Source organism: Calonectris borealis, chromosome 14 (genome assembly GCF_964195595.1).
Source record: "Calonectris borealis chromosome 14, bCalBor7.hap1.2, whole genome shotgun sequence".
Taxonomy (NCBI): domain Eukaryota; kingdom Metazoa; phylum Chordata; class Aves; order Procellariiformes; family Procellariidae; genus Calonectris; species Calonectris borealis.
In genome coordinates this window covers 1,594,225-1,613,718 of record NC_134325.1, presented here as the reverse complement: position 1 = coordinate 1,613,718, position 19,494 = coordinate 1,594,225, and the positions used below count along the sequence as shown (strand labels likewise).

At 48.8% G+C, this 19,494-nt stretch overlaps 1 protein-coding gene across 1 annotated transcript in view; it reads right to left on the bottom strand.

Moving 5' to 3' along the window:
- Positions 1 to 19,494, bottom strand: part of CRACR2B (calcium release activated channel regulator 2B) — a 39,834-nt gene that overhangs the window by 2,609 nt on the left and 17,731 nt on the right. The window contains exons 4-14 of the mRNA XM_075162960.1: positions 19,190 to 19,361; positions 16,830 to 16,976; positions 16,439 to 16,529; positions 16,217 to 16,309; positions 13,093 to 13,280; positions 12,329 to 12,400; positions 11,833 to 11,887; positions 7,611 to 7,690; positions 4,039 to 4,333; positions 3,735 to 3,876; positions 3,419 to 3,500 (exon numbers count right to left, since the gene is read on the bottom strand). Of these exons, the coding sequence (XP_075019061.1) occupies positions 3,419 to 3,500; positions 3,735 to 3,876; positions 4,039 to 4,333; positions 7,611 to 7,690; positions 11,833 to 11,887; positions 12,329 to 12,400; positions 13,093 to 13,280; positions 16,217 to 16,309; positions 16,439 to 16,529; positions 16,830 to 16,976; positions 19,190 to 19,361 (1,417 nt within the window). The remainder of the gene's footprint in view (positions 1 to 3,418; positions 3,501 to 3,734; positions 3,877 to 4,038; positions 4,334 to 7,610; positions 7,691 to 11,832; positions 11,888 to 12,328; positions 12,401 to 13,092; positions 13,281 to 16,216; positions 16,310 to 16,438; positions 16,530 to 16,829; positions 16,977 to 19,189; positions 19,362 to 19,494) is intronic.

Below are 19,494 nucleotides of genomic sequence, written 5' to 3'. Positions count from 1 at the left end.
AGCATGGCTTCACCAAGGGCAAGTCCTGCCTGACCAACCTAGTGGCCTTCTATGATGGAGTGACTACATCAGTGGACATGGGAAAAACTACGCATGTCGTCTATCTGGACCTCTGTAAGGCCTTTGACATGGTCCCCCACAACATCCTTCTCTCTAAACTGGAGAGGTATGGATTTGATGGCTGGACTGTCCGGTGGGTGAGGAGTTGATTGGATGGTCGCATCCAGAGGCTCAATGCCTGGATGGAGATCAGTGACGAGTGGTGTCCCACAGGGGTCCGTATTGGGACCAGTACTGTTTAATATCTTCATCAGTGACATGGACAGTGGGATCGAGTGCACCCTCAGCAAGTTTGCAGATGACACCAAGCTGAGTGGTGCGGTCGACACGCCTGAGGGACGGGATGCCATCCAGAGGGACCTGGACAAGCTGGAGAAGTGGGCCCGTGTGAACCTCATGAGGTTCAACCAGGCCAAGGACAAGGTCCTGCCCCTGGGTCGGGGCAACCCCCGGTATCAATACAGGCTGGGGGATGAAGGGATGGAGAGCAGCCCTGCTGAGAAGGACTTGGGGGCACTAGTGGACGAAAAGCTGGACGTGGGCCGGCAATGTGTGCTCGCAGCCCAGAAGGCCAACCGTATCCTGGGCTGCATCACCAGCAGCGTGGCCAGCAGGTCGAGGGAGGGGATTCTGCCCCTCTGCTCTGCTCTGGTGAGACCCCCCTTGCAGTGCTGTGTCCAGCTCTGGGGTCCTCAGCACAGGACAGACATGGACCTGTTGGAGCGGGTCCAGAGGAGGCCACAAAAATGATCAGGGGGATGGAACACCTCTGCTGTGAAGAAAGGCTGAGAGAGTTGGGCTTGTTCAGCCTGGAGAAGAGAAGGCTCCAGGGAGACCTTATTGTGGCCTTTCAGTACTTGAAGGGGGCTTATAAGAAAGATGGGGACAGACTTTTTAGCAGGGCCTGTTGTGACAGGACAAGGGGGAATGGTTTTAAGCTAAAAGAAGGTAGATTCAGACTAGATACAAGGAAGAAATTTTTTATGATGAGGGTGGTGAAACACTGGCACAGGTTGCCCAGAGAGGTGGTAGATGCCCCATCCTTGGGAACATTCAAGGTCAGGTTGGACGGGGCTCTGAGCAACCTGATCTGGTTGAAGAGGTCCCTGCCCATGCAGTGGGGTTGGACTAGATGACCTTTAAAGGTCCCTTCCAACCCAAACTATTCTATCATTTTATGATTCTGATAAAAATGGAAATGGATGGAAAAAACATGACCTTTCTCTAGAGTCTGGAAGAATCTGCAGACTAAGCTGGACCACAGTATAAACTAGGCGTGCATAATGTCTGCCCCAGTGCTGCCAAAACAGCAATTAAGATGTCAGCATCAATACAGTCTGTTTCCAGTTTTGAATCTATAAAGCAATGCCATCATAAAATCAGCAGTTAGACACAATTTCCAGGAGAAACTCCCACCAGACATCTACTTTGTCCTGTGGGAACCAGTTAGAACTACAGACTTGTATTTTGGGAATAAATTCCAACAACAACAACAACAAAAAACCCAAAACGTAAAATCCGTAAGCAGTTTATGACAGGGCCATGATATAACCACATTGATTGCAAACTGATAGAATTAAATGCAACACAAGTACTGAGATCTCACTGGAGAGCTGTGTATTTCAGCCCTGCACAGGATAACAAGCTCTCCTATTCTATTAAGAGCCAAGAAAACCTACAGCAAGTAGTGACCCTCCTGAACTCTTCAGATGATTGCCTGCAGCCTGTAATTTCTCACTACAATAAGGGCATGGCATTCTGGCAACTACCCAACTGAGAAAGCAGAGACTATCTTTGGCAGTCAAGGTACAGGACAGGTTAGATGCTCCAGAAGAAACATCAAATGTAGCGTGCACCGGTCTCAGGGAAGTCACCAAGGAGTTCTCCTTGCACGCTCCACGGGGTTCCTCTATCTCTTCCATGGGATATTCACAGTTGGACACCTTCAGTTAGAAGTAATTAGTATTTCTCTAGAAGTAAGAAAAGCTTTTGCTTCTTCGCAGGTCTGCTATTCAGTATCAGCACTGAGCCAAGTTCTCTCTTGGAAGTACATGTCTAAGACCTGCTAATGCTGCAGGGGCCTGCCCTAAAGGTCCTTCTGCAGAGACAATATCTTGAATTTGGCCTGTGATGCAATCTGGCCTCAGTAAAATGACACTTTATGTCATAACAACTCCCCTTACTGGTCAGCTTCAGCACTGAAATAATCACAGGAGTCCCCTCAAAAATCATTATTTCTTCAGCATGAAGCTTGATTTTGGAAGAAAGAGTTTGCTTTTCAATAAATACTCCTACTTAGTACACTCCCACCATGGGAGTCTGCACGGTCTAGCTGACTGAGGTAGGCAGCATCATTACTCTGTTGGCACAGCTCAGGATTATAATATTCCCATGACCTCGGCTGCCTCCTGAAGGCCTGCTCCCATAACATATTTAGCCCAAAATACCCAGTACTTATTTTTGCCAGGGTCTTGAGGTTAACAGCCCCCTTGAAACAGCTTTTCATCTTCAGCTTCAAACTGCATCCTAAATAAAGTCTAATTTACATGAAGGTAGTGGTGGGCCTACATCTCTAGTAGCAGATGAGGGTCAAGTGTGTCCTCTACTACTCTGACCCTCACCAACAGTGCAGGTAACATCTAGTGAGGGCCCATGCTTTTGAAACTAGAGGCCTTCAAATGGAGAACCTGTATTCACTGGCGCAAAAAGCTACACTGCCCCTCTGCCAAGGATTATCACTTCCACGGGTCAGCAGAAGGGACAGTGGAAGGGGCCAATAACCTCACTGACAGACTCAAATCACAGGTCAAGCTAATTCAGCTGGCTTTGTCTGAATCAGATCTGGAAAGGTTCACATACTCCTTTCCACCCTCTGAACAGCAAGTGGTGGTGGGCAGCTGGGGACAGCAGTAGCACCAACTGAATCTGAGGACAGGATGTCTATCCAGAGCCTTTGTTTCTATCCTAATCTGCAGCCCTGTCCTGCAGCTTTTCCCACAAGCAGGCTGATGCAGGAGAGCTTTGAGGGCTAGAGGAGCTTCAAACCCCATACCGTACAGTGATTTATGGATAGGCTACCTGAAGCCACAAGCATGCAGGTCAGACATATGGAAAACTACTTTTCCATCAGTCCTCAGAGCAACTTTCCTGGGCCCCCCTTCGCAGCCACAGCTTCTAGAAATCTCCAAAACAGACCTTTGCTGCAGGTTCAGCACTGGAATAGCTGCTGCGACCTCTCTGGTCCTCCTGAAGCTAACAATTTTCCCAGAGACAGAAACCAGATGCACGCACTCTTTCCCTTTCTTCCTATTTCCTACACTGAGACTGGCAGTAGGGCATCCTCTCAGAAATTGCTTACCTTTCTTGTCCAGCTGTATCCCACAGCTGTAAGGCAACCTGGGTGTTATCCACCATCAGACTCTTCACCTGGTAATCAATACCTGTCAGGAAGGTAACAATAATCGTAAGAAAGGATGGGGACAGAGCAGCTTGCCATTGCAAGGCCGATGGCCAAGATCAACACTATTTACTTCAGGGAAATTGCAAGATTGATTCGAAATTGGGCAAGAGACCATCTTTACCTTTAGTTGGGCTAAAATACAGGCAAAAATCGTGTGTCCAGGCTGACTTTCCCGCCCTTCTTAGCCAGATGAGTCAGAAACCCTCTTACTTACCGATGGTTGCATTGAGCTCAGCCAAGAACCTGTCATAGCAGAAGCGGTGGATGAAGGAACTCTTCCCAACACCGGAGTTCCCTACAAACACCACTTTAAAGATGCGGTCTGGGGAATAGCTGGCTGGTTCCAGTGCCTGGAGCTACAATGGAAGAAAGGGATGCAGTTTTGAAAAGCCCAGCTGCAAGACTGTGCTTTGATTTAGGCATTGGACCCCTGCACTATAAACCTATGGAGCTTTGGAGAAACCCTCAAGTCCCTGGTAGCAGGTGTTTGAGGAAGAACCCCAAATAATTAGACTCACCCTGGTTTCGGTACCAACAGGCTGTCCTCTAGGAGGCAATGGAGCATCATCTAATCCATCGGCATTTTTTCTACAGTCGGCATCACCCTTCAAAGTCATCTTCAACCACTCAGCATCTGCTGTCAATGACCATCTCTCCTTGTCTCTGCTCTTCTCTCTGAAGTTTGTGCTGCCTCCTTCTCCTGTCTTCAGCCATGTCCCATTGCCTGGGAAGTATTTACAGTTCTTTCTGTTGGGTTCTTCCACTGCCACATCCACCGGGAAGGTGAAGGGAAGGTCCGCAGAGGCCAGTTGTCTGTATTAAAGCCCACAGACACCACAAATAGGGTGGGAGAGTGGGGGAGGGGAGGGGACGAGGAGAAGGTTGCAAATTCCCAAAACAACCAATGCAATCCAATTAGTGCATATGCAACACTTGCAGGAACTCTACTTCATACATATACTCCCCATATACCCTGTGACTCAGGCATCAGCAGCACCCCTAGGGAAAGAGAGACAGCTCACCTGAGCTATGCTGTACTCATATGTGCCAACATATATTCCATTAATTTTACCAAAAATTCCCACCTTCTGGATTTTTCAAGGATTCTTTGCCTCCCACTTCCCCCAACACTAAAAAAATGAGGCAAAACATACAAAGGTGGCAACAGGAAAAACATTTTCTTTTTTAAAAAAAAAAGCAACAACCCCCCCCTCTATTTTTGTCACCAAATACAACACAAAAAGAAGTAACAGAGGTTTTGCGGTTAGTGAAAAGGGTTTTGACTGCAGGCAGTAGGGCGAGGGCTGGCTGACCGTCCTCGGGAGGCCGCATGCAGTGTGCAAGCATAGAATCATAGAATCACAGAATCATTAAGGTTGGAAAAGACCTCTAAGATCATCGAGTCCAACCATCAACCCCACACCACCGTACCCACTAAACCATGTCCCTAAGCGCCTCATCTACACATCTTTTAAATACCTCCAGGGATGGGGACTCCACCACTTCCCTGGGCAGCCTGGTCCAAGGCCTGACCACTCTTTCAGTAAAGAAATTTCTCCTAATGTCCAGAATTTCTCCTTACTGCCCTCTGCTGAAGGCACGCAGCCATGCTCCAGGCAACCAGCCCATCACTCCCACACACTGCTGTAGCAGAGTCTTACTGAGTTGAGGCAGCAGGAACCTGCCACAGGTGTGCAAACTGCCGTGAGAATGCTCACACCAGGTCACTTTGCCTGGTGTTGGCTCTGCTCTGACCTGCATCCACGCCTGGCCCGAGGTAAGGGAGCAAGGACCTGAAAGGTGTTTGCTTTACAAAGCTTCCAGCCAGCCACGCTGCGCTCTCAACGGCAAGAAATCCCCAGGACCCCTGCCCAAGCCGTGGTAGCGGGGAATAGGTGTTGCGCTGACTGTGCTTACACAAGAGCAGGCTGATGCACTTTGTTCACTGGGGGTGGAGCTGACATGGTAAGTGGAGGAACAGTCTTCAGAAGAACAGCTAGAATAACCGACTTAAACTACTGGAATCATTGTTGAGGAGCAAGGCAGCTCTGCCTTGGCTTTCCATGGTTAAAGAACTAGACGAAGGGGGTGAGAAGGCTTAGAACTCAAAGGGCTTTATCCACCACAGGTATCTCCATTGCCTTCATTAGCCACCAGATTGCATTTGGAAGCAAGTTAGAGACCAGAGGCTTACTACAGTCAATCTCTTCAGAGGCAGCGCATCCCACCTCTCTCTGCAACATTTTTCTCTTGCTACTAGTGCAGGAATCAAGGCAACAACTCTATTCCCTCACTCCTGTGAGTACACCTCATCAGGGCTGCAAAATTCACCTGCAGCCACGCCTACACTTTCTCCGAGAAAGGGAGCCCACATTCCTGGTTGTCCTCCCTCCATCTGCCCCAAATGCCAGCCCAGAGCCAGGACAGCTGGAACCTCTCCCCATGGAAAATAGACACATCCTCCTGGGCTCAGGGGAACGGCCCCCATCTCCCAGGGCTGGCAGGAGTCGCAGCAATGAGGGGCTGAGACTCAAAAGCCTCTTTGGGGGGAGGGGAGGGTGTGGAAGGGACAAACATGGAACTTTCTGAACAGTGACGCCAGATCTAATGGATTTTATTCATGTTTCTCAAGCAATGTGGTGTGATACAGCGCTGGGACAGAGACAGGACCAACAAACACTTAGAATCATAGAATCATTAAGGTTGGAAAAGACCTCTAAGATCATCGAGTCCAACTGTCAACCCAACACCACCATGCCCACTAAGCCATGTCCCTAAGCGCCACATCTACACGTCCTCCCTTTCTCACATCACCCTCACCGCCAGACTTCTCCACCTGTTAAGTCTTTCCAGTGGGTTTATGCCAGCAGCAGCTAGCAGGATCTTTGCAAGAAATAGCTGAGGAGGAGGATGGGAGAACTTGGTCGTCTGATCCCATGGATAGTGTGTCTGCCAGTCACACAACCATGAAAGAGCTCTGCCTCAAACCTATCCAAGCAACCTCCCAGCCTGGGCTCAAGAATCAGCCCTGCTCCACCTGGTTTTCCATCAGGAGCCTGAAGGCCCTTCAGCCCAGGAGCCTGAAGCTCAATTCTTAGATACCTCTACCAGAACTGCAAGTGTTAAGGGTGAGTGGAAGCTGGAAGAAACTCTGAGCCTAGACCTATGTCTCTGGTTGGCACCAGGAGAAACTGGGAAGCGGTGGAACCTTCTGCAGAGACCTGGTAGGAAACAGGGAAGCGTGCCGCCTTTAAAACCTGTTTGGGGCCAGCAGTTGCAGGGGAGATCCAGCTCCAAGCCAGGTCAGGGCTGGGCTGGCCTCTCCTGCCTCTCAGAGGAACCAGGCTTTTGGCCAACACCAGTGTGCTGGTCACACAACTAGCTGGCAAGGGCTGATGCTTAATGCCAGGCTGGGTATTGAGGCCACTGTACAGTTTGCATGTCGAGTGGGGCGGGGAAGGCCTTGGCCACACAGACATGTTTGCCTGCCAAGGCTGAAGGGGAGGCCTGGTGTGCCAGGTGAGCGTCTGCAGAGGTGTGGAGGGAGATGGGCAGGATGAACCCACCTGGAGCTGGGCCCTCTCCTTGGGGCTTTCAGCTGCCAGAGAGAACACAAGCCTTGTGCAACTCCTGCCCTCTCCCATGCCCCAGGGATATGGGCTCTGGCGTGAGGCGCCAGTGGACAGGATTTCTGCCCGAGGAGGAACTGGCACCCTTGGGAGATGATCCAGTCATTTTAATGGAGCTGCCTGACTCGGCCAGAGGCAGCGTTCGTGACTCCCGTCCCATGAACGCTCCCATAGCTTCTGATGGCATTTAGGTTTGCTCACCCATTGCTGCATGTAGAAGCAGCCCAGAGGGGAGCCAGGCCCCTGTGGAAATTAGCTAACGGCATCCTCAGCTTCACGCTGAGCAAACACCACCTGATGCCAAAAGCCAGCCAGAGCCAGAGTCAAGCTGCACCCCCCCATGCTCCCAAAACCAGCCAGCACCAAGGTGGGAGAACTAGAGACAGGACAGAGCTTGACTGACAGGGTACTCCAGTGGGCACAGACTGACACCACGAACACAACACAGACGCCCATCTAACCGTTTGACCAGCTTGTCGTCCGGCAGGTAACTGCCTAGCACTGACCCTTTCTTCAGCAGGGGCTTTTTGCTCTGTGGCGCCTGGAAGTTGAAAAGAGAAGGGATGAAGAATGCGATTAGGACCCAGGAACCTGACCAGCCCCAGTTCAACCACTGGCCACCTCCGCAGACCGCTTCGGGGAGGCAAGGCTGGAGCCCTTGCAGCCCCGCACCATGCAGTGGTAGCACCCTGCCAGGCTTGAACAGAGGTGAGCACAGGGCTTGCAGTTCTCAGTTCAGCTCGTTTAACTCATGCAAGAAGGCATCACTGATGCTGCTTTCCCATTTGCAACAAAATCCATCAAAAATGGCAGTGCCCCAAACTGAACTCCTCCTCTAGCCAGCCAGAGCTTTCATTTCTGTGGCTTGTTCTCCACTTGGTCTCACAGCTGAATCCTTCTTTCTCCACCTGCCTTTTTATTATGGTGCTGTTTTGTGGGACAGACCAATTGCCCCTTCCTCAGAAGGCACTAGTACCCCTCCTCCACCGGTACTCACCCAGAGCTGCACATGCACCATAGGAAAGAAAGGAGACTGCTCTGCAAAGGGCAATGCGCATGCTCTGCCTTACACGGATGTCCCTCTCCATGCTTTCCTCCTACTTACCTCGGACTACACACTTCCTACAGCCAGTGTTTACCAGCTCCCCAGAGAAGGAGAAAGCAGGACAACTCCTCTCACAACCCTCTTCCCCACATACAGCAGTTTTGTCATCCCCAACAGAGTCAAAGATGAGCAACTTGCCCAAGATCACACAGGAAAAGCTGTGGCAGAGAGAGGGTTGACCTGCCAGCTCCCCCAAATGCCATGCTAAAGCCTAGCCCCCCCCACCCCAAGACTGGCTAACTGCTGTGGCTACACACACAAAACACGAAGTGAGAGACAGCGTGGCAAGGTGCCCACTGCCTCGGCGCGGGGGGAAAGGGAGATGTGCTCGCTCTGTAAGTCTGGAGATTTCTGACACGTCCTCACAAGTTATTTCTGGAGGTAAAGATGGGGAAAGAAAAGTTTGCAGCTTGCCAGATCGGCCTCTGACCAAACACCTGCAGGCAGCTCTGGACAGGCCTTCCTTCGTGCTGCCCACAGCCCAGGGGAGGACCACGAAGATTATTTCTTCAATAACCCCTGGCTTATTTTAAAAAGCAAAAAATTAAGAAGCTGCTCTGTTGGCCAGAACTCCCAGGACACCTTTACTGCAATGCAGTCCAACAAAAGGAGACATTCTGGACTCCACAGAGGACCTCACCCAACTAGGAGCTTTGAGGGAAAAAAAACCCCAAAACATTTTTTACATATAAAACTGGTGTTCAAGAGAAGCTCCAGCCACAGAAACAATCCAGCACCGAGAAGCTCACAACTGTGGAGCATGTATCTTCCAACACACACAGAGGACCCCCAAGTGCATAGCGACCCTTCAGTCAACACTGATACCAGACCGTGGTTCAGCCAACCAGTGGCTCTGCAGTGGGGATGGGGGAGGAAGGTTTCAGGGTTTGAGCAGGGCACTCAAGGGCACTCTCTAGACACGTAGAAACAAGGAAATCATGTTACAGCCCACTGGAGCTGAGTCGCAACCTTCAAGTCACCTGCGGAGCAAAGGGACTCCCAGGCAATCTGCTATGGCACCACCCTACCTGGAGAGGAAACAGCCTGCGGAGTACATACCTGGGTAAGAAAGGAGAAACAACGGGGCACGTTTTGCCATTGGTTCTGCCATGCTTTATTGGCCTGCCAGGTTTGTGTAACATCTGGCTTTTCACTGGGATGGGAAAGGGACAGACGCGACATCACAAACGTACAACACACGATGGCAAGGATTCCACAACAACAACAGCACGTGTACAAGCATTTTAGATGGGAAAGATTCTGGTTTATCAGTGGGATAGGAAAAATTCTGGTTTATCAGTGAAATACAAATACATGTCCAATGTAGTCAAAGTCCCAAAACACTCTTCATGATGAGCAGACATGAAAATTTGCTCTGTCAACACACAGCATGCAAGCATAACTCCGTAGCCAGATGGGTCATGGGTGTGAAACGGAACCCGCAACCCCTGGGTCTTAAAAGCACCCAGCAGTGGTCTGCACACAGGCAGAAATAGCCACACATTGCTATCTGTCACCTACTCACTGGGGCAAAACAGTGCCCCACAGTGCCCTTGGGCCAGGGTCTGCCCACCCTGGCAAGGCTGGGAACTCTTATGAAGAGCAAGGTATTAAGCTGGGCACTGAGAAGTGCAAAGGAGCAGCAGCTGGGTTGCTCTCAGCCACGTACAGCCCAACTCCTCCTTCCAACCACTTCAAAATCTTTGCTATGAAAGAACCACTGTTCATCACACCTTCATTTCACAGAAATAACACAACTCTTCCCAGCACTAACAGAGGGTATTAAGGCCTTGGGTTTCTTTTTAGCCTGTAAAAGCATTGATAGTCTTTGGCAGAGAGTGTCACACACTAGGGATTCCCATGAGAAGGCTGGACTCTCCTTTTTCCTTCTGCAGGGAAGTATTGCTATTTTCTCTCCCCCTTACAGTGGGACAGGCTGGGCAGCAGATCTTCTGCAGGTGTATGATGATAGCAGCATCTCTGCAATCCCTTGGAGCCCTACTTTCCAGTGGATTGAAAGGAGAGTGGCCAACAAGATGTCCTGGCTGACAAAGGAAAAAACTTTACTCCAGAACAGGCCCAGCATGACACAGCCTTGCCAGAGGAGCAATGGTGGTAGGAGGAGTTCACCCTGCTGCCCCATCCCTACTGCCAGCACAGGCAGAAGGGAGAAAGCAGGTCCTCCGTACTATGACTCTCTCTGCTAGGCTCTCTCTTAGGCTTCAGAGCAGCCCTGAGCAGGTCCTAGCGGGCGAAAAGGAGAGGAGAATAGAGGAGAAGCAGACAAGCTTTGCACACACAGAGGTACATACCTGAACCGTGATCTCCACGGGCTACCCGCCCCACCCACAGGAACCCAGAAGCTGATGAAGCACTACGCATGGAAAGAGGAGAACAAACGATTTTCTTTGCCTGCTTGCACCAGACTCTGCTACAGAGTGACTGTGTTTATTACTTCTCCAAGAGGGAGCAGGAAGCTCTGGTGCACAGACACATACTTAGCAGCTTTAAAAATGGAGGGAGGGGTGGCAGGGGAGAAAGAAAAAAAAAAAAATCATCTTTCAGCTTTCAGAAACACACACACAAAGGCACACACCTCACCTCCATCCAAAACAGTTACTGAAGTTGTTTTACACAGCTGCTGCTCCACTTGGAGAAGAACTCCAGCCTCTCCCCCAGCAGGGCATCTCGTCCCCTATCTGGGCACGATCCCTGTGCTTCCTTCCACGTTCCCTTACACGCCAGCCAGAAAGTCTCTCACAGCCTGCCACTGCCTGTCCTCACTGCAAGGCAGCTACTTCCAGATCTTCAGTGGGCATGGTGGCAGAGCAGGCAAAGACACATGGTGGCAGGGATGGGTCCAAGAAGAGCACAGAGCAGCCCTGCCAGTGACGTTTGGGAACACAAAGGCTTTTTCATGAAAAAATAATAAGAATTAAAAATAGGTCACATATTCGTACTTATCTTGGAGACTGGGAAAGGCCAGAGATGGAGTTGACTGTTCCAGATGTCAAAGAGGTCCCCTGCTTTCTCCTAGCCCTATGACACAAGGCTCACTACTGCACCTCCACCCCAGCAGAGTTCACAGGAATGGGGAGCTGCCCCAGAGGAACATCTGAAAACATCTGCTACAAACCCAAGGGATCAGCGAAACTCCAAAACCTTCCCATTCCCCTCCACCCCCAGTCAGCCAGGGGAATCCATCTTCTTCCTCACCACCCAGCTCCAGGGATGCATCCAGCTTCACTTCCCTCCTTGCATGTCCCCAGTGCCTGTCACAACGCACAGACCTCACGTGTGCAGCAGGCAGCACCCACTGCAGCCCTGCACAGGGCTGCGTGACAGTCACAAGCTACTGCGCCTTGGATTAAACCTGGGCAGTTGGCAACAGCAACCAGAGGAGCTCATCTCCAGCACAGGCAGAGGGGTGCTGCGAAGTCTGTATTAAGCACCACACCGGGCCTGAGGAGCTCAGGTCATTGTCCCCCGTGGAAGTGACAGGCCCCTGAGTGGCAACAGCAACAGCAGCAGATGAAAGGAGGGTGGTTGGGAATTAGGATTTTCTTTCTTAGACTAACCAGCTTCTTGGCTTCAAAAGCGTCTCGCTCATCTCGAAGTTTCTTGTTCATATCTCTGCTCCAAAGGAAGACACAGGAGAGACACAATAAAGCACTCATCAAAAATGGAGTAAAGACCAACATTTGAAAGCTAGAACAGAAAGGGAACTTGGGACACAGATAAAGATGTTGGGACATCTTGGGATCCCAACTTGGCCAGACATGTTGGGATTTCCATGTATCCCCGCTCAGGTAATGGGCTCCACATGGTCCCCTCAGCCAGCAGCAAAGACTAAATTCCTTCAGCAGAGGGTTTACTTGGTGAAATAACACAGTCTGTACTCTGCCAGAGCTGGCCAGATTGCACAACTCTGCCTGGACGTAGAAAAACAAGCGGTGTCTAAGCAATGCTTGAATACACTCCCATAGCTTTCTGTAGGAGAAAGAAGTACAGTCCTGAAACCTCAGCCCCTTACATGCACAAGAGCTCAGCATTTCCCCCCAGCCCTGTTCTTACCTGAGGAGCTCCAGCTGCCGCAGAAGGCTTTGTTTCTCTTTCTGCATGTTCTTGGAAACTCTGAACACATCCCTGGGTGAAGAGGATTTTAAAAGGGGAAATAAGTTGATGGGAGAGGAAATACAAAGATCCCTTTCTCAGGAACACTCATGGTGTTCTCAAAGATAAGGGCCTGCCCTATACTAGGAGGATTCAGAGGAAGCCGCACTGCCGCAGGAGCTGGGATGGCTGGGTTTACCCCAGCTCTCCCGCTCTCCTCCAACGTGAGGGCAGGCAACCCCTTTTCTCCTTTCACACTCCAGTTTCCTCAGTGCTAGAGATGGGAAGGATGCTCACTGCCATCTGGATCTGAAATATCCCAATGTTCTAGCTAAGTATTATTAGATTAAACCCAGAAACAGGAACACAAGTGATTAGAAGAGGATCTGTAGGAACTTTATAGAGGCAACGGTGAACTGAAAAAATACACGGAGGAGAAGCCTCCTTTAGGCTGAGAAACATCTGTATTTTTTACAGTACTTTTCTAGCCCAATATCAATGAACATATTCATTTCCCACTAAAGGCAGGTGGGAGCTAGCAGTATCACTCCCGGTTTAGGCCCATAAGACCACTAGGATGTTACTTCTTTTCCTCAAGAAAAGACAGGCAATCCTCTGATGAGACCAAGGCTTCTAATTACAGATCCTTATTCTTTAACTACTTGCCCATTCCTTCCTTCTCTGCCTGGGTCCCTGCCCTGACCCCCCTTCCTGCCCATTCCCACCTGTCCTTCTGCTCCTGCTCAAGCTGAGCCTCTTTCTGGAGCTTCTGTAATTGCCCCTTCACCGCCTCCAGCTCCCATTTGCTTTTCTCCAGCTCTTCCAGCAGGTTTTCATTCAGGTGCCGAAGCCTTTCGTTCTGCACGCGGGTCTCCAGCTGCTCTGAGTTCAGAGACTGTAGCTGATGTTCCAGCTGCAATGGAAGAGGAGGAGGAGGAGGAAGAGGAGGAGGGGTTAAACACAGAGAGGAAGGGCTTTGTGCTACAACCATGCCTGTAAAAACAGGCTGAAAAAGCAGATGTAAACAACGAGGCAGAAGAGAGGTAAACACAACTTAGGTCTACAGGACCACCAGTGGCATCGAGAAGGTGGATTGGAAGCAATTATTTCTCATCATGCCAGCACTGGGAAGCAAGCAATGCAATCAGTCAGGCATAGCTGAGGAAACGCTTCAGGCAGTGTGAGGAGCTTGCTGCTGTCAGGCACTATAGAAATCAGGAGGACTGGAAAAATTTGGGCAGAAGGAGGGGTGTGTCTGTTGGGACTTATTAAGCACAGTTGTTGAAATGCATCCTTTAGTTTGGGGACTTCCTGAGCCCACGGCAGCTGAAAGGGGGATGTATTGAGGTGCTAGGGATATCTCACACTACACCTGGAAAGTCAAGTGATTGGGTGGCCTTTACTACTGTTGGAGACAGGACCTTGGGCTAGAAATGTTGTTTAAATGCCACTAGGGCACAGCTGCACTCTAGGCAGCACAAGACCCCAGCACAACTAACAAGCCTGATTTGGGAAGTTTAAAGCCTGCTGTGATGTACTCAACCAGTGATGTGATTCCTCACAAATGGCTCGCGTAGTCTGGGAAAGAGTTAAAGACAGATGCAGCAGTCAAACTCGCCCATCTCAGATGGCCAGTAGGGCATCGCAAGAAGGATCATACTGACACTTCACTATCTAGCCCGCCACACCAGCTAACCAGGGCCCTCTGCTGAAGCTGGTGCTACGCAGAAATTGTGGTACCCATCTGAGAACTTACAGCCCTAAAATAAAATTATACAATCCATGCTTGCAACCAGAGAGGAGCATCAGGAACCAGTTCTGACCAGTGTAGCAGGTGGCAGAGTCAGCCTCCACATTTATACCTTCAGCTTGCCTTTTCTCTCAGCCTACCTTCTCCCCCGCTCAAAGGGAAAGTAAAGCAGCACACAGTGACACCAGATGAAGTGCTTTTTTCTTGCTACCCTCCTCTCTGCCAGCACACACATACAACAGTGGTGAGCAGGAGTGAACAGAGCTGACCTTTCCTAGGTTCCTTGAAACACACGCCCCACATCTCTCCCCACTGAGGCTACAAGCACAAGTCACACCCAGCTTTGTCTGGAGACTTCCAGTCCTTTGGACATCAGGGAAAATTTGAGCATGACCACTTATGCTGAGCAGTGGAGTTGAGACTAAGAAACAGCAACCCCAGCCCACAGCCTTTGGATCTTCCAATAGCCAGGGGACAGGCTTTAAGTAAAGCACCTGCCCCTCCCTAAGAAATCTCCATCACACACAACTCTCCCGTTTATGTTTGTACTTGAAAGCGATACCGTAGAATAGCACGATCACAATACTGGTCTTACACCACAAGGGGGACCTGATTATCCACGTAACTCTGAGGCTTGTACTAAGCTAAGAGCATCAGAAATGTCCATTCGAGTCAGAAGAAGTGTCCCTGTAGCCCAGTACTCCGCCTTGACCCATAGCAAGAGGAGATGCTACCTAGGAAGAGCATGCCTGGACACCTAACTATGGTCCACTCCCCTCATACACCCCCAGCATCTATGGTCCCTGGACCAGCAATGTTAGAGGCCACATCCCTGGCTATTCCTCCGTTTAATAAACATTTACGAGCCTGTTGTCCATTTGTTTGTCCAATACGTTTTTGAACTGCTAATACTGCCTGCCTCCTGTGGCAAAAAAATCCAGAAGTTCACTAATCTCTGTGTGAAGAAGTACGTTCTTCTAAATCCAATTCATCCTGGTCTCACTAACTGTCCCTCTCCTCTGCTGTTGCAGGATTTAGGGAATAACAGTTCTATGTGGACCTCATCCACCACCTTCCTGAGTCCATAAAGCTCACTGACATCTTCCCTCAGTCTCCTCCTCTCCAAAATCAAGTCTAAGTTTTCCTAGTTTCTCTTCCTAAGGCAGATGCTCCATTTCCTTGATCATATTAGTTCTCTGTACCTTTGTGCTCAAGGACACAGTGGAGTTAGAGGAGACCAGAACTGCACACACCAGTTGAGGCACATCAAGGGTGTGGGCAGCAGGAAAATGGCGTCCTCTATCTTATTCTCAATATCCTTCCTGATAAACCCAAGTTTTGCTGGCTTTTCCAGCTGCTGCACAATGAGCTGATGATTTCAGAGAAGTGCTATTTCATCCACACTGCAGCTAGGTATCCAACTTGGATACCCCTAGTCACCAGCATCTTACAGGCACCTCCCATGACTTGTTTCTGTGGGGGTCATGTCTCAGTTCTTCAGACAAAAAGGAAAAAGATATCCAGAATGGACCATCCCATACAAATGTCCATGCCAGGGACGGCAGGTTAAAGGAAAGTTTCTGCTTTGATCTTTTCTGTGACTGATTGATCAGTACGTCATTAGGTGCTGAAATGCACATAATGTACGTACAGCTCTAAGCGTCACAGAACTGTTCATTCTGGGTTACTTTGGAGCAGCCAACAAACACAAACTAGAGAAATCTGGCTCTTGTATATCCATACACAGCTTTCTTACACACCACAAAAGGCTCCAAACTCACAACTTCCAAATTTTTACCCCGTCTTCCTTGTCAATAGTTATTGTACAACCGACAGGAAGATTGTGCCAAGAGAAAACAAAGCAGATAAGAAAATGCGTGGACAAAACATTCACAGGAAGACATTACAGTAGAAGACAAACCAATCACTTGACAAACCACTTCAACATCTTCAGAGACAGGAGAGAACTAGACTAGCTAGTACCAGACTAGCCAGTACTAACCCTCAGCAGATGAAAACTATTCTCAGCCAGAAAAGGTCTTAGCAGAAAGACAGTAGAAGGGGATGTGCTTCTTTAGGAAGGATTTGGGTTCTGTTACCTTCTTCTGGTGGTAGAGGATTTTCTCCAGCTCCTGCTCTTTGCTGCGCAGTTCCTTCTGGAGCAGGTTACTCCTGTCATGTCTCAGTGCTTCCTGCAGAGTAAAGATACACAGCTGTGCATACAACACCCAGCACGGTAAGAGCTGTTCCTTGGCCAGATAAGGCACCACCGCTGCTTCAGACCAGAGAAAGTTTGACTTCAGCCAAGAGAGATGAGGTACCTGGCAGATCAGCCTCTCCCTTTCTGCTTTGATCTGTTGCTCCATTTCTTCATAAAGGCACCTGACTTCTCGGTCATGGTCTGTCTCCTTCCTACAAAAGGCAGAGTGCACACAGGTCAGGGGAGAGAAGGGGAATACAGAAAGAAAACAGGAGAGGAGGGTGGAAACAGATTCCCACTAACAGCTGTGTGGCATTGAGTGGGATTTTAACCAGACCAAATGTTATGCGTGGGCACTGATCCGAAACAAACCCATCAGATCAAGATAAAGAGTCATTTTATTACAGCAAGAAAAATCTCTGCGTCCTGTAACGCAGTCTCTCCTTGCATTTGAGGCAGCATCCAAGCATCAGCTGGTTCCTGACAGCAAACGGCCATTATGTTCTCCTTACCGCTTCAATGCCTGTTCCATAGACTCCTTCTCGTGATTCACCTCCCTTATGTATGATGAAACACGCAACAGAAACTCTTCAAAATTGGATAAGAGCTCCGGACGCTCCTTTCGTAGCCGAGCCCAGAGCTCCCGAATCTCACGCGGACTGGAGCAAGCATACAAGAGAGAAGGAAAGCAAATGAGTTTCCATATCATCTTATGGACTGTTATTCCAACTCCAGCATTCACTTGGGACAGACAAACTGCCCTTCTCCTGTGGTGACCTCCATTACACCATCATAGCAAAGAGGGGAGTTGGACAGTGACGGAGCATGCATGTGGAGCGAGATCTACTGCAAGGTCAAAATAAAGGAAGTAATCTGAAAGAGGAAAAGAAAAGTCTAGGAAGCAAACCTGGAATGATTATTTTTCAAGTACTCGGCAATAACACATTTGGTGTATAAACCAAGACTCGAAGAGATGAACATTCAGCAAATTTGCTGTAAGCTATGGTCAAGCAGCAAACTGTTATGGCCCAGGGATTTTAGGTGGTGTTCTCACACCAGGACTGTACTGGCGGATGCTACTGTCCTTGATATTTATTTATTTTACAGGTTTGGAAACTGAGGCACAAACAAAAGAAGCAAATTTGCCCAGGTGTCACATCAGGATAATGGGGGACAGCACCGGGCACCCTGGAGGAAGCCCTGGAAACCCAAGGTCTTCTTTTTCTGAATCTGCAATAAATGATTACACTGTTTTGGCATTTAATTCATCGCAACTTGAACATAGCATTTATAAACGTAGTCTTTCCCAAAGAGTCTTATAAGCCTGCAGACATCACTTCATGCTTCTTTTTGGGGAAGAGCTTTTTATTACTATTTTTAATTTTTTTTTAAATCCATGAAGTACTTTACAGGAACTGCCTTGAAATGTACAGAATAATTATACCTATAGACATTATCCAAATAGATATTTTTCTTTGTCTATGTTATTTGTCTCCCTTAATATTCTTTGTGAAAAAAACAAACAAAAAAAACCAACCAAAAAGCTCTTGATTCCCCCTGCCACCATTGCATGATAGCCTCCTTTTTCCGTCCCAAGTTGAAAAAGTTACTAGCACTTCATCAAAACTTCGTGGTTTAGATAACAGAACATACTGAGTCCCGTTAATAAACAAAGCCATTTCTGTCTAGCAAAACCACTGAAGATAGTTCGGATTTCTGCTCCGGCCCCAATTAGCTTCTGTTTTGTATTATTTCTTTACAACAGCTGGCTTGGCACAAAGGCATGACATGACTGAACTCACTGCATAAAACTGTGAGCAAGCGGTCAAAATAAAACACAGGATAATTCCACTTTAAGAGTTGATGCTTCTCAAAGCAGAGTTATAAACAGCAGAGGCTATTTTTCCAGTGTCGTTCCATTATTTTCAAGTGTCATTCCATTATTTGAGGCATAACAGCTTTCCAGAATTTTTCAGGACAGAAGTGGTTCACCATGAAAAGAAACATGCAGGTGCTTTGCATCACAATGCAAATGAGACAAAAAAATCTGTTTCATGACAGATGCAGCTCTGAAAGCAGCAAACTCCTTCACTCAGCTTCTGTCTCCAATCCTGTCTACCTCCTGCCCCTACCTGGGCTGCTCCCTGCAAATTGGCAGCACTGTTGGACTACAATGCCTGAAAAACAGAGCTGCCACAGATGCTGTTGGGCACCCCAGCCCCAGCAGATGTGCATCAGTAAGAACCAGTTATGCATAATGCTTCACTTGGGAAGGTCCTAAAAAACCACTGGATGATACCAGGGCCACGGACTCTACTGAGGCCACACGCAAGGGCATTAATACCAAATTTCAAGGCTCAGGTGAGCATCCCTTGCCCAGTTTAGCCTTTCACACTCTTCAAGATCAGCCCAGTCCCAAACAGTCCCTTGAGCACAGATCTTTCACAGAGACTTTTAGAACTAAGATTGTCTGAACGTATGTGAACAGTCGCCCACCATTTTGGAACAGACGGCACACTCATCCTCCTTACCTTGTCTAACCCTCACATGCTTCTTTTCATTTGCTGCATGCAGATGGGCTTCCACCTCACCAACTGCTACATTTTACAGCTGTGGTACGTACTCTAGTTTGGGAAACTCTTTGCGAAAAGCACTACACTAAAAGCAATTGTAAACTGATGAGAAAACCCAGACTTCACGGCATTTGTTACCAAGCATATAAAAACCCAAGACAGCAGTACAGAAAGCCCAAGCAGTGCTTCAGAGAGCAAGCAGCTCAGTTCACTTCTTTGGTATTTGCTGGTACTTTGAAGTTTTGGTATTGCAAGATCAAAACAGGGTAGAAGTAATGCCATGCGACTCCCCTACTTACTCTTCAAACATGTGGGCTGCTCCAAGCTGCTCCATCATGGAACAGAATCGTTTCTCCTCTTCATCATCTGCCGCGTCCAAGTCATCTGACCAGCCTGACTCAAAGGTCTCCTCATGTCTGGAGTGATCCATTCTCCCAGCCCCTTGACACAATTCAATCCCTATTAACTTTCCTGGTGGAAGGAGAAGGGAAGAAGGAGGATAAAGAAAGTCAAATTGGATGTCATTTAATAAGCTGCTATTTAAACGGCAGCCCGACAGAGCTCCACGAGAAGCTGCCTGCACGCTGCTGGTGTAGAATACAGC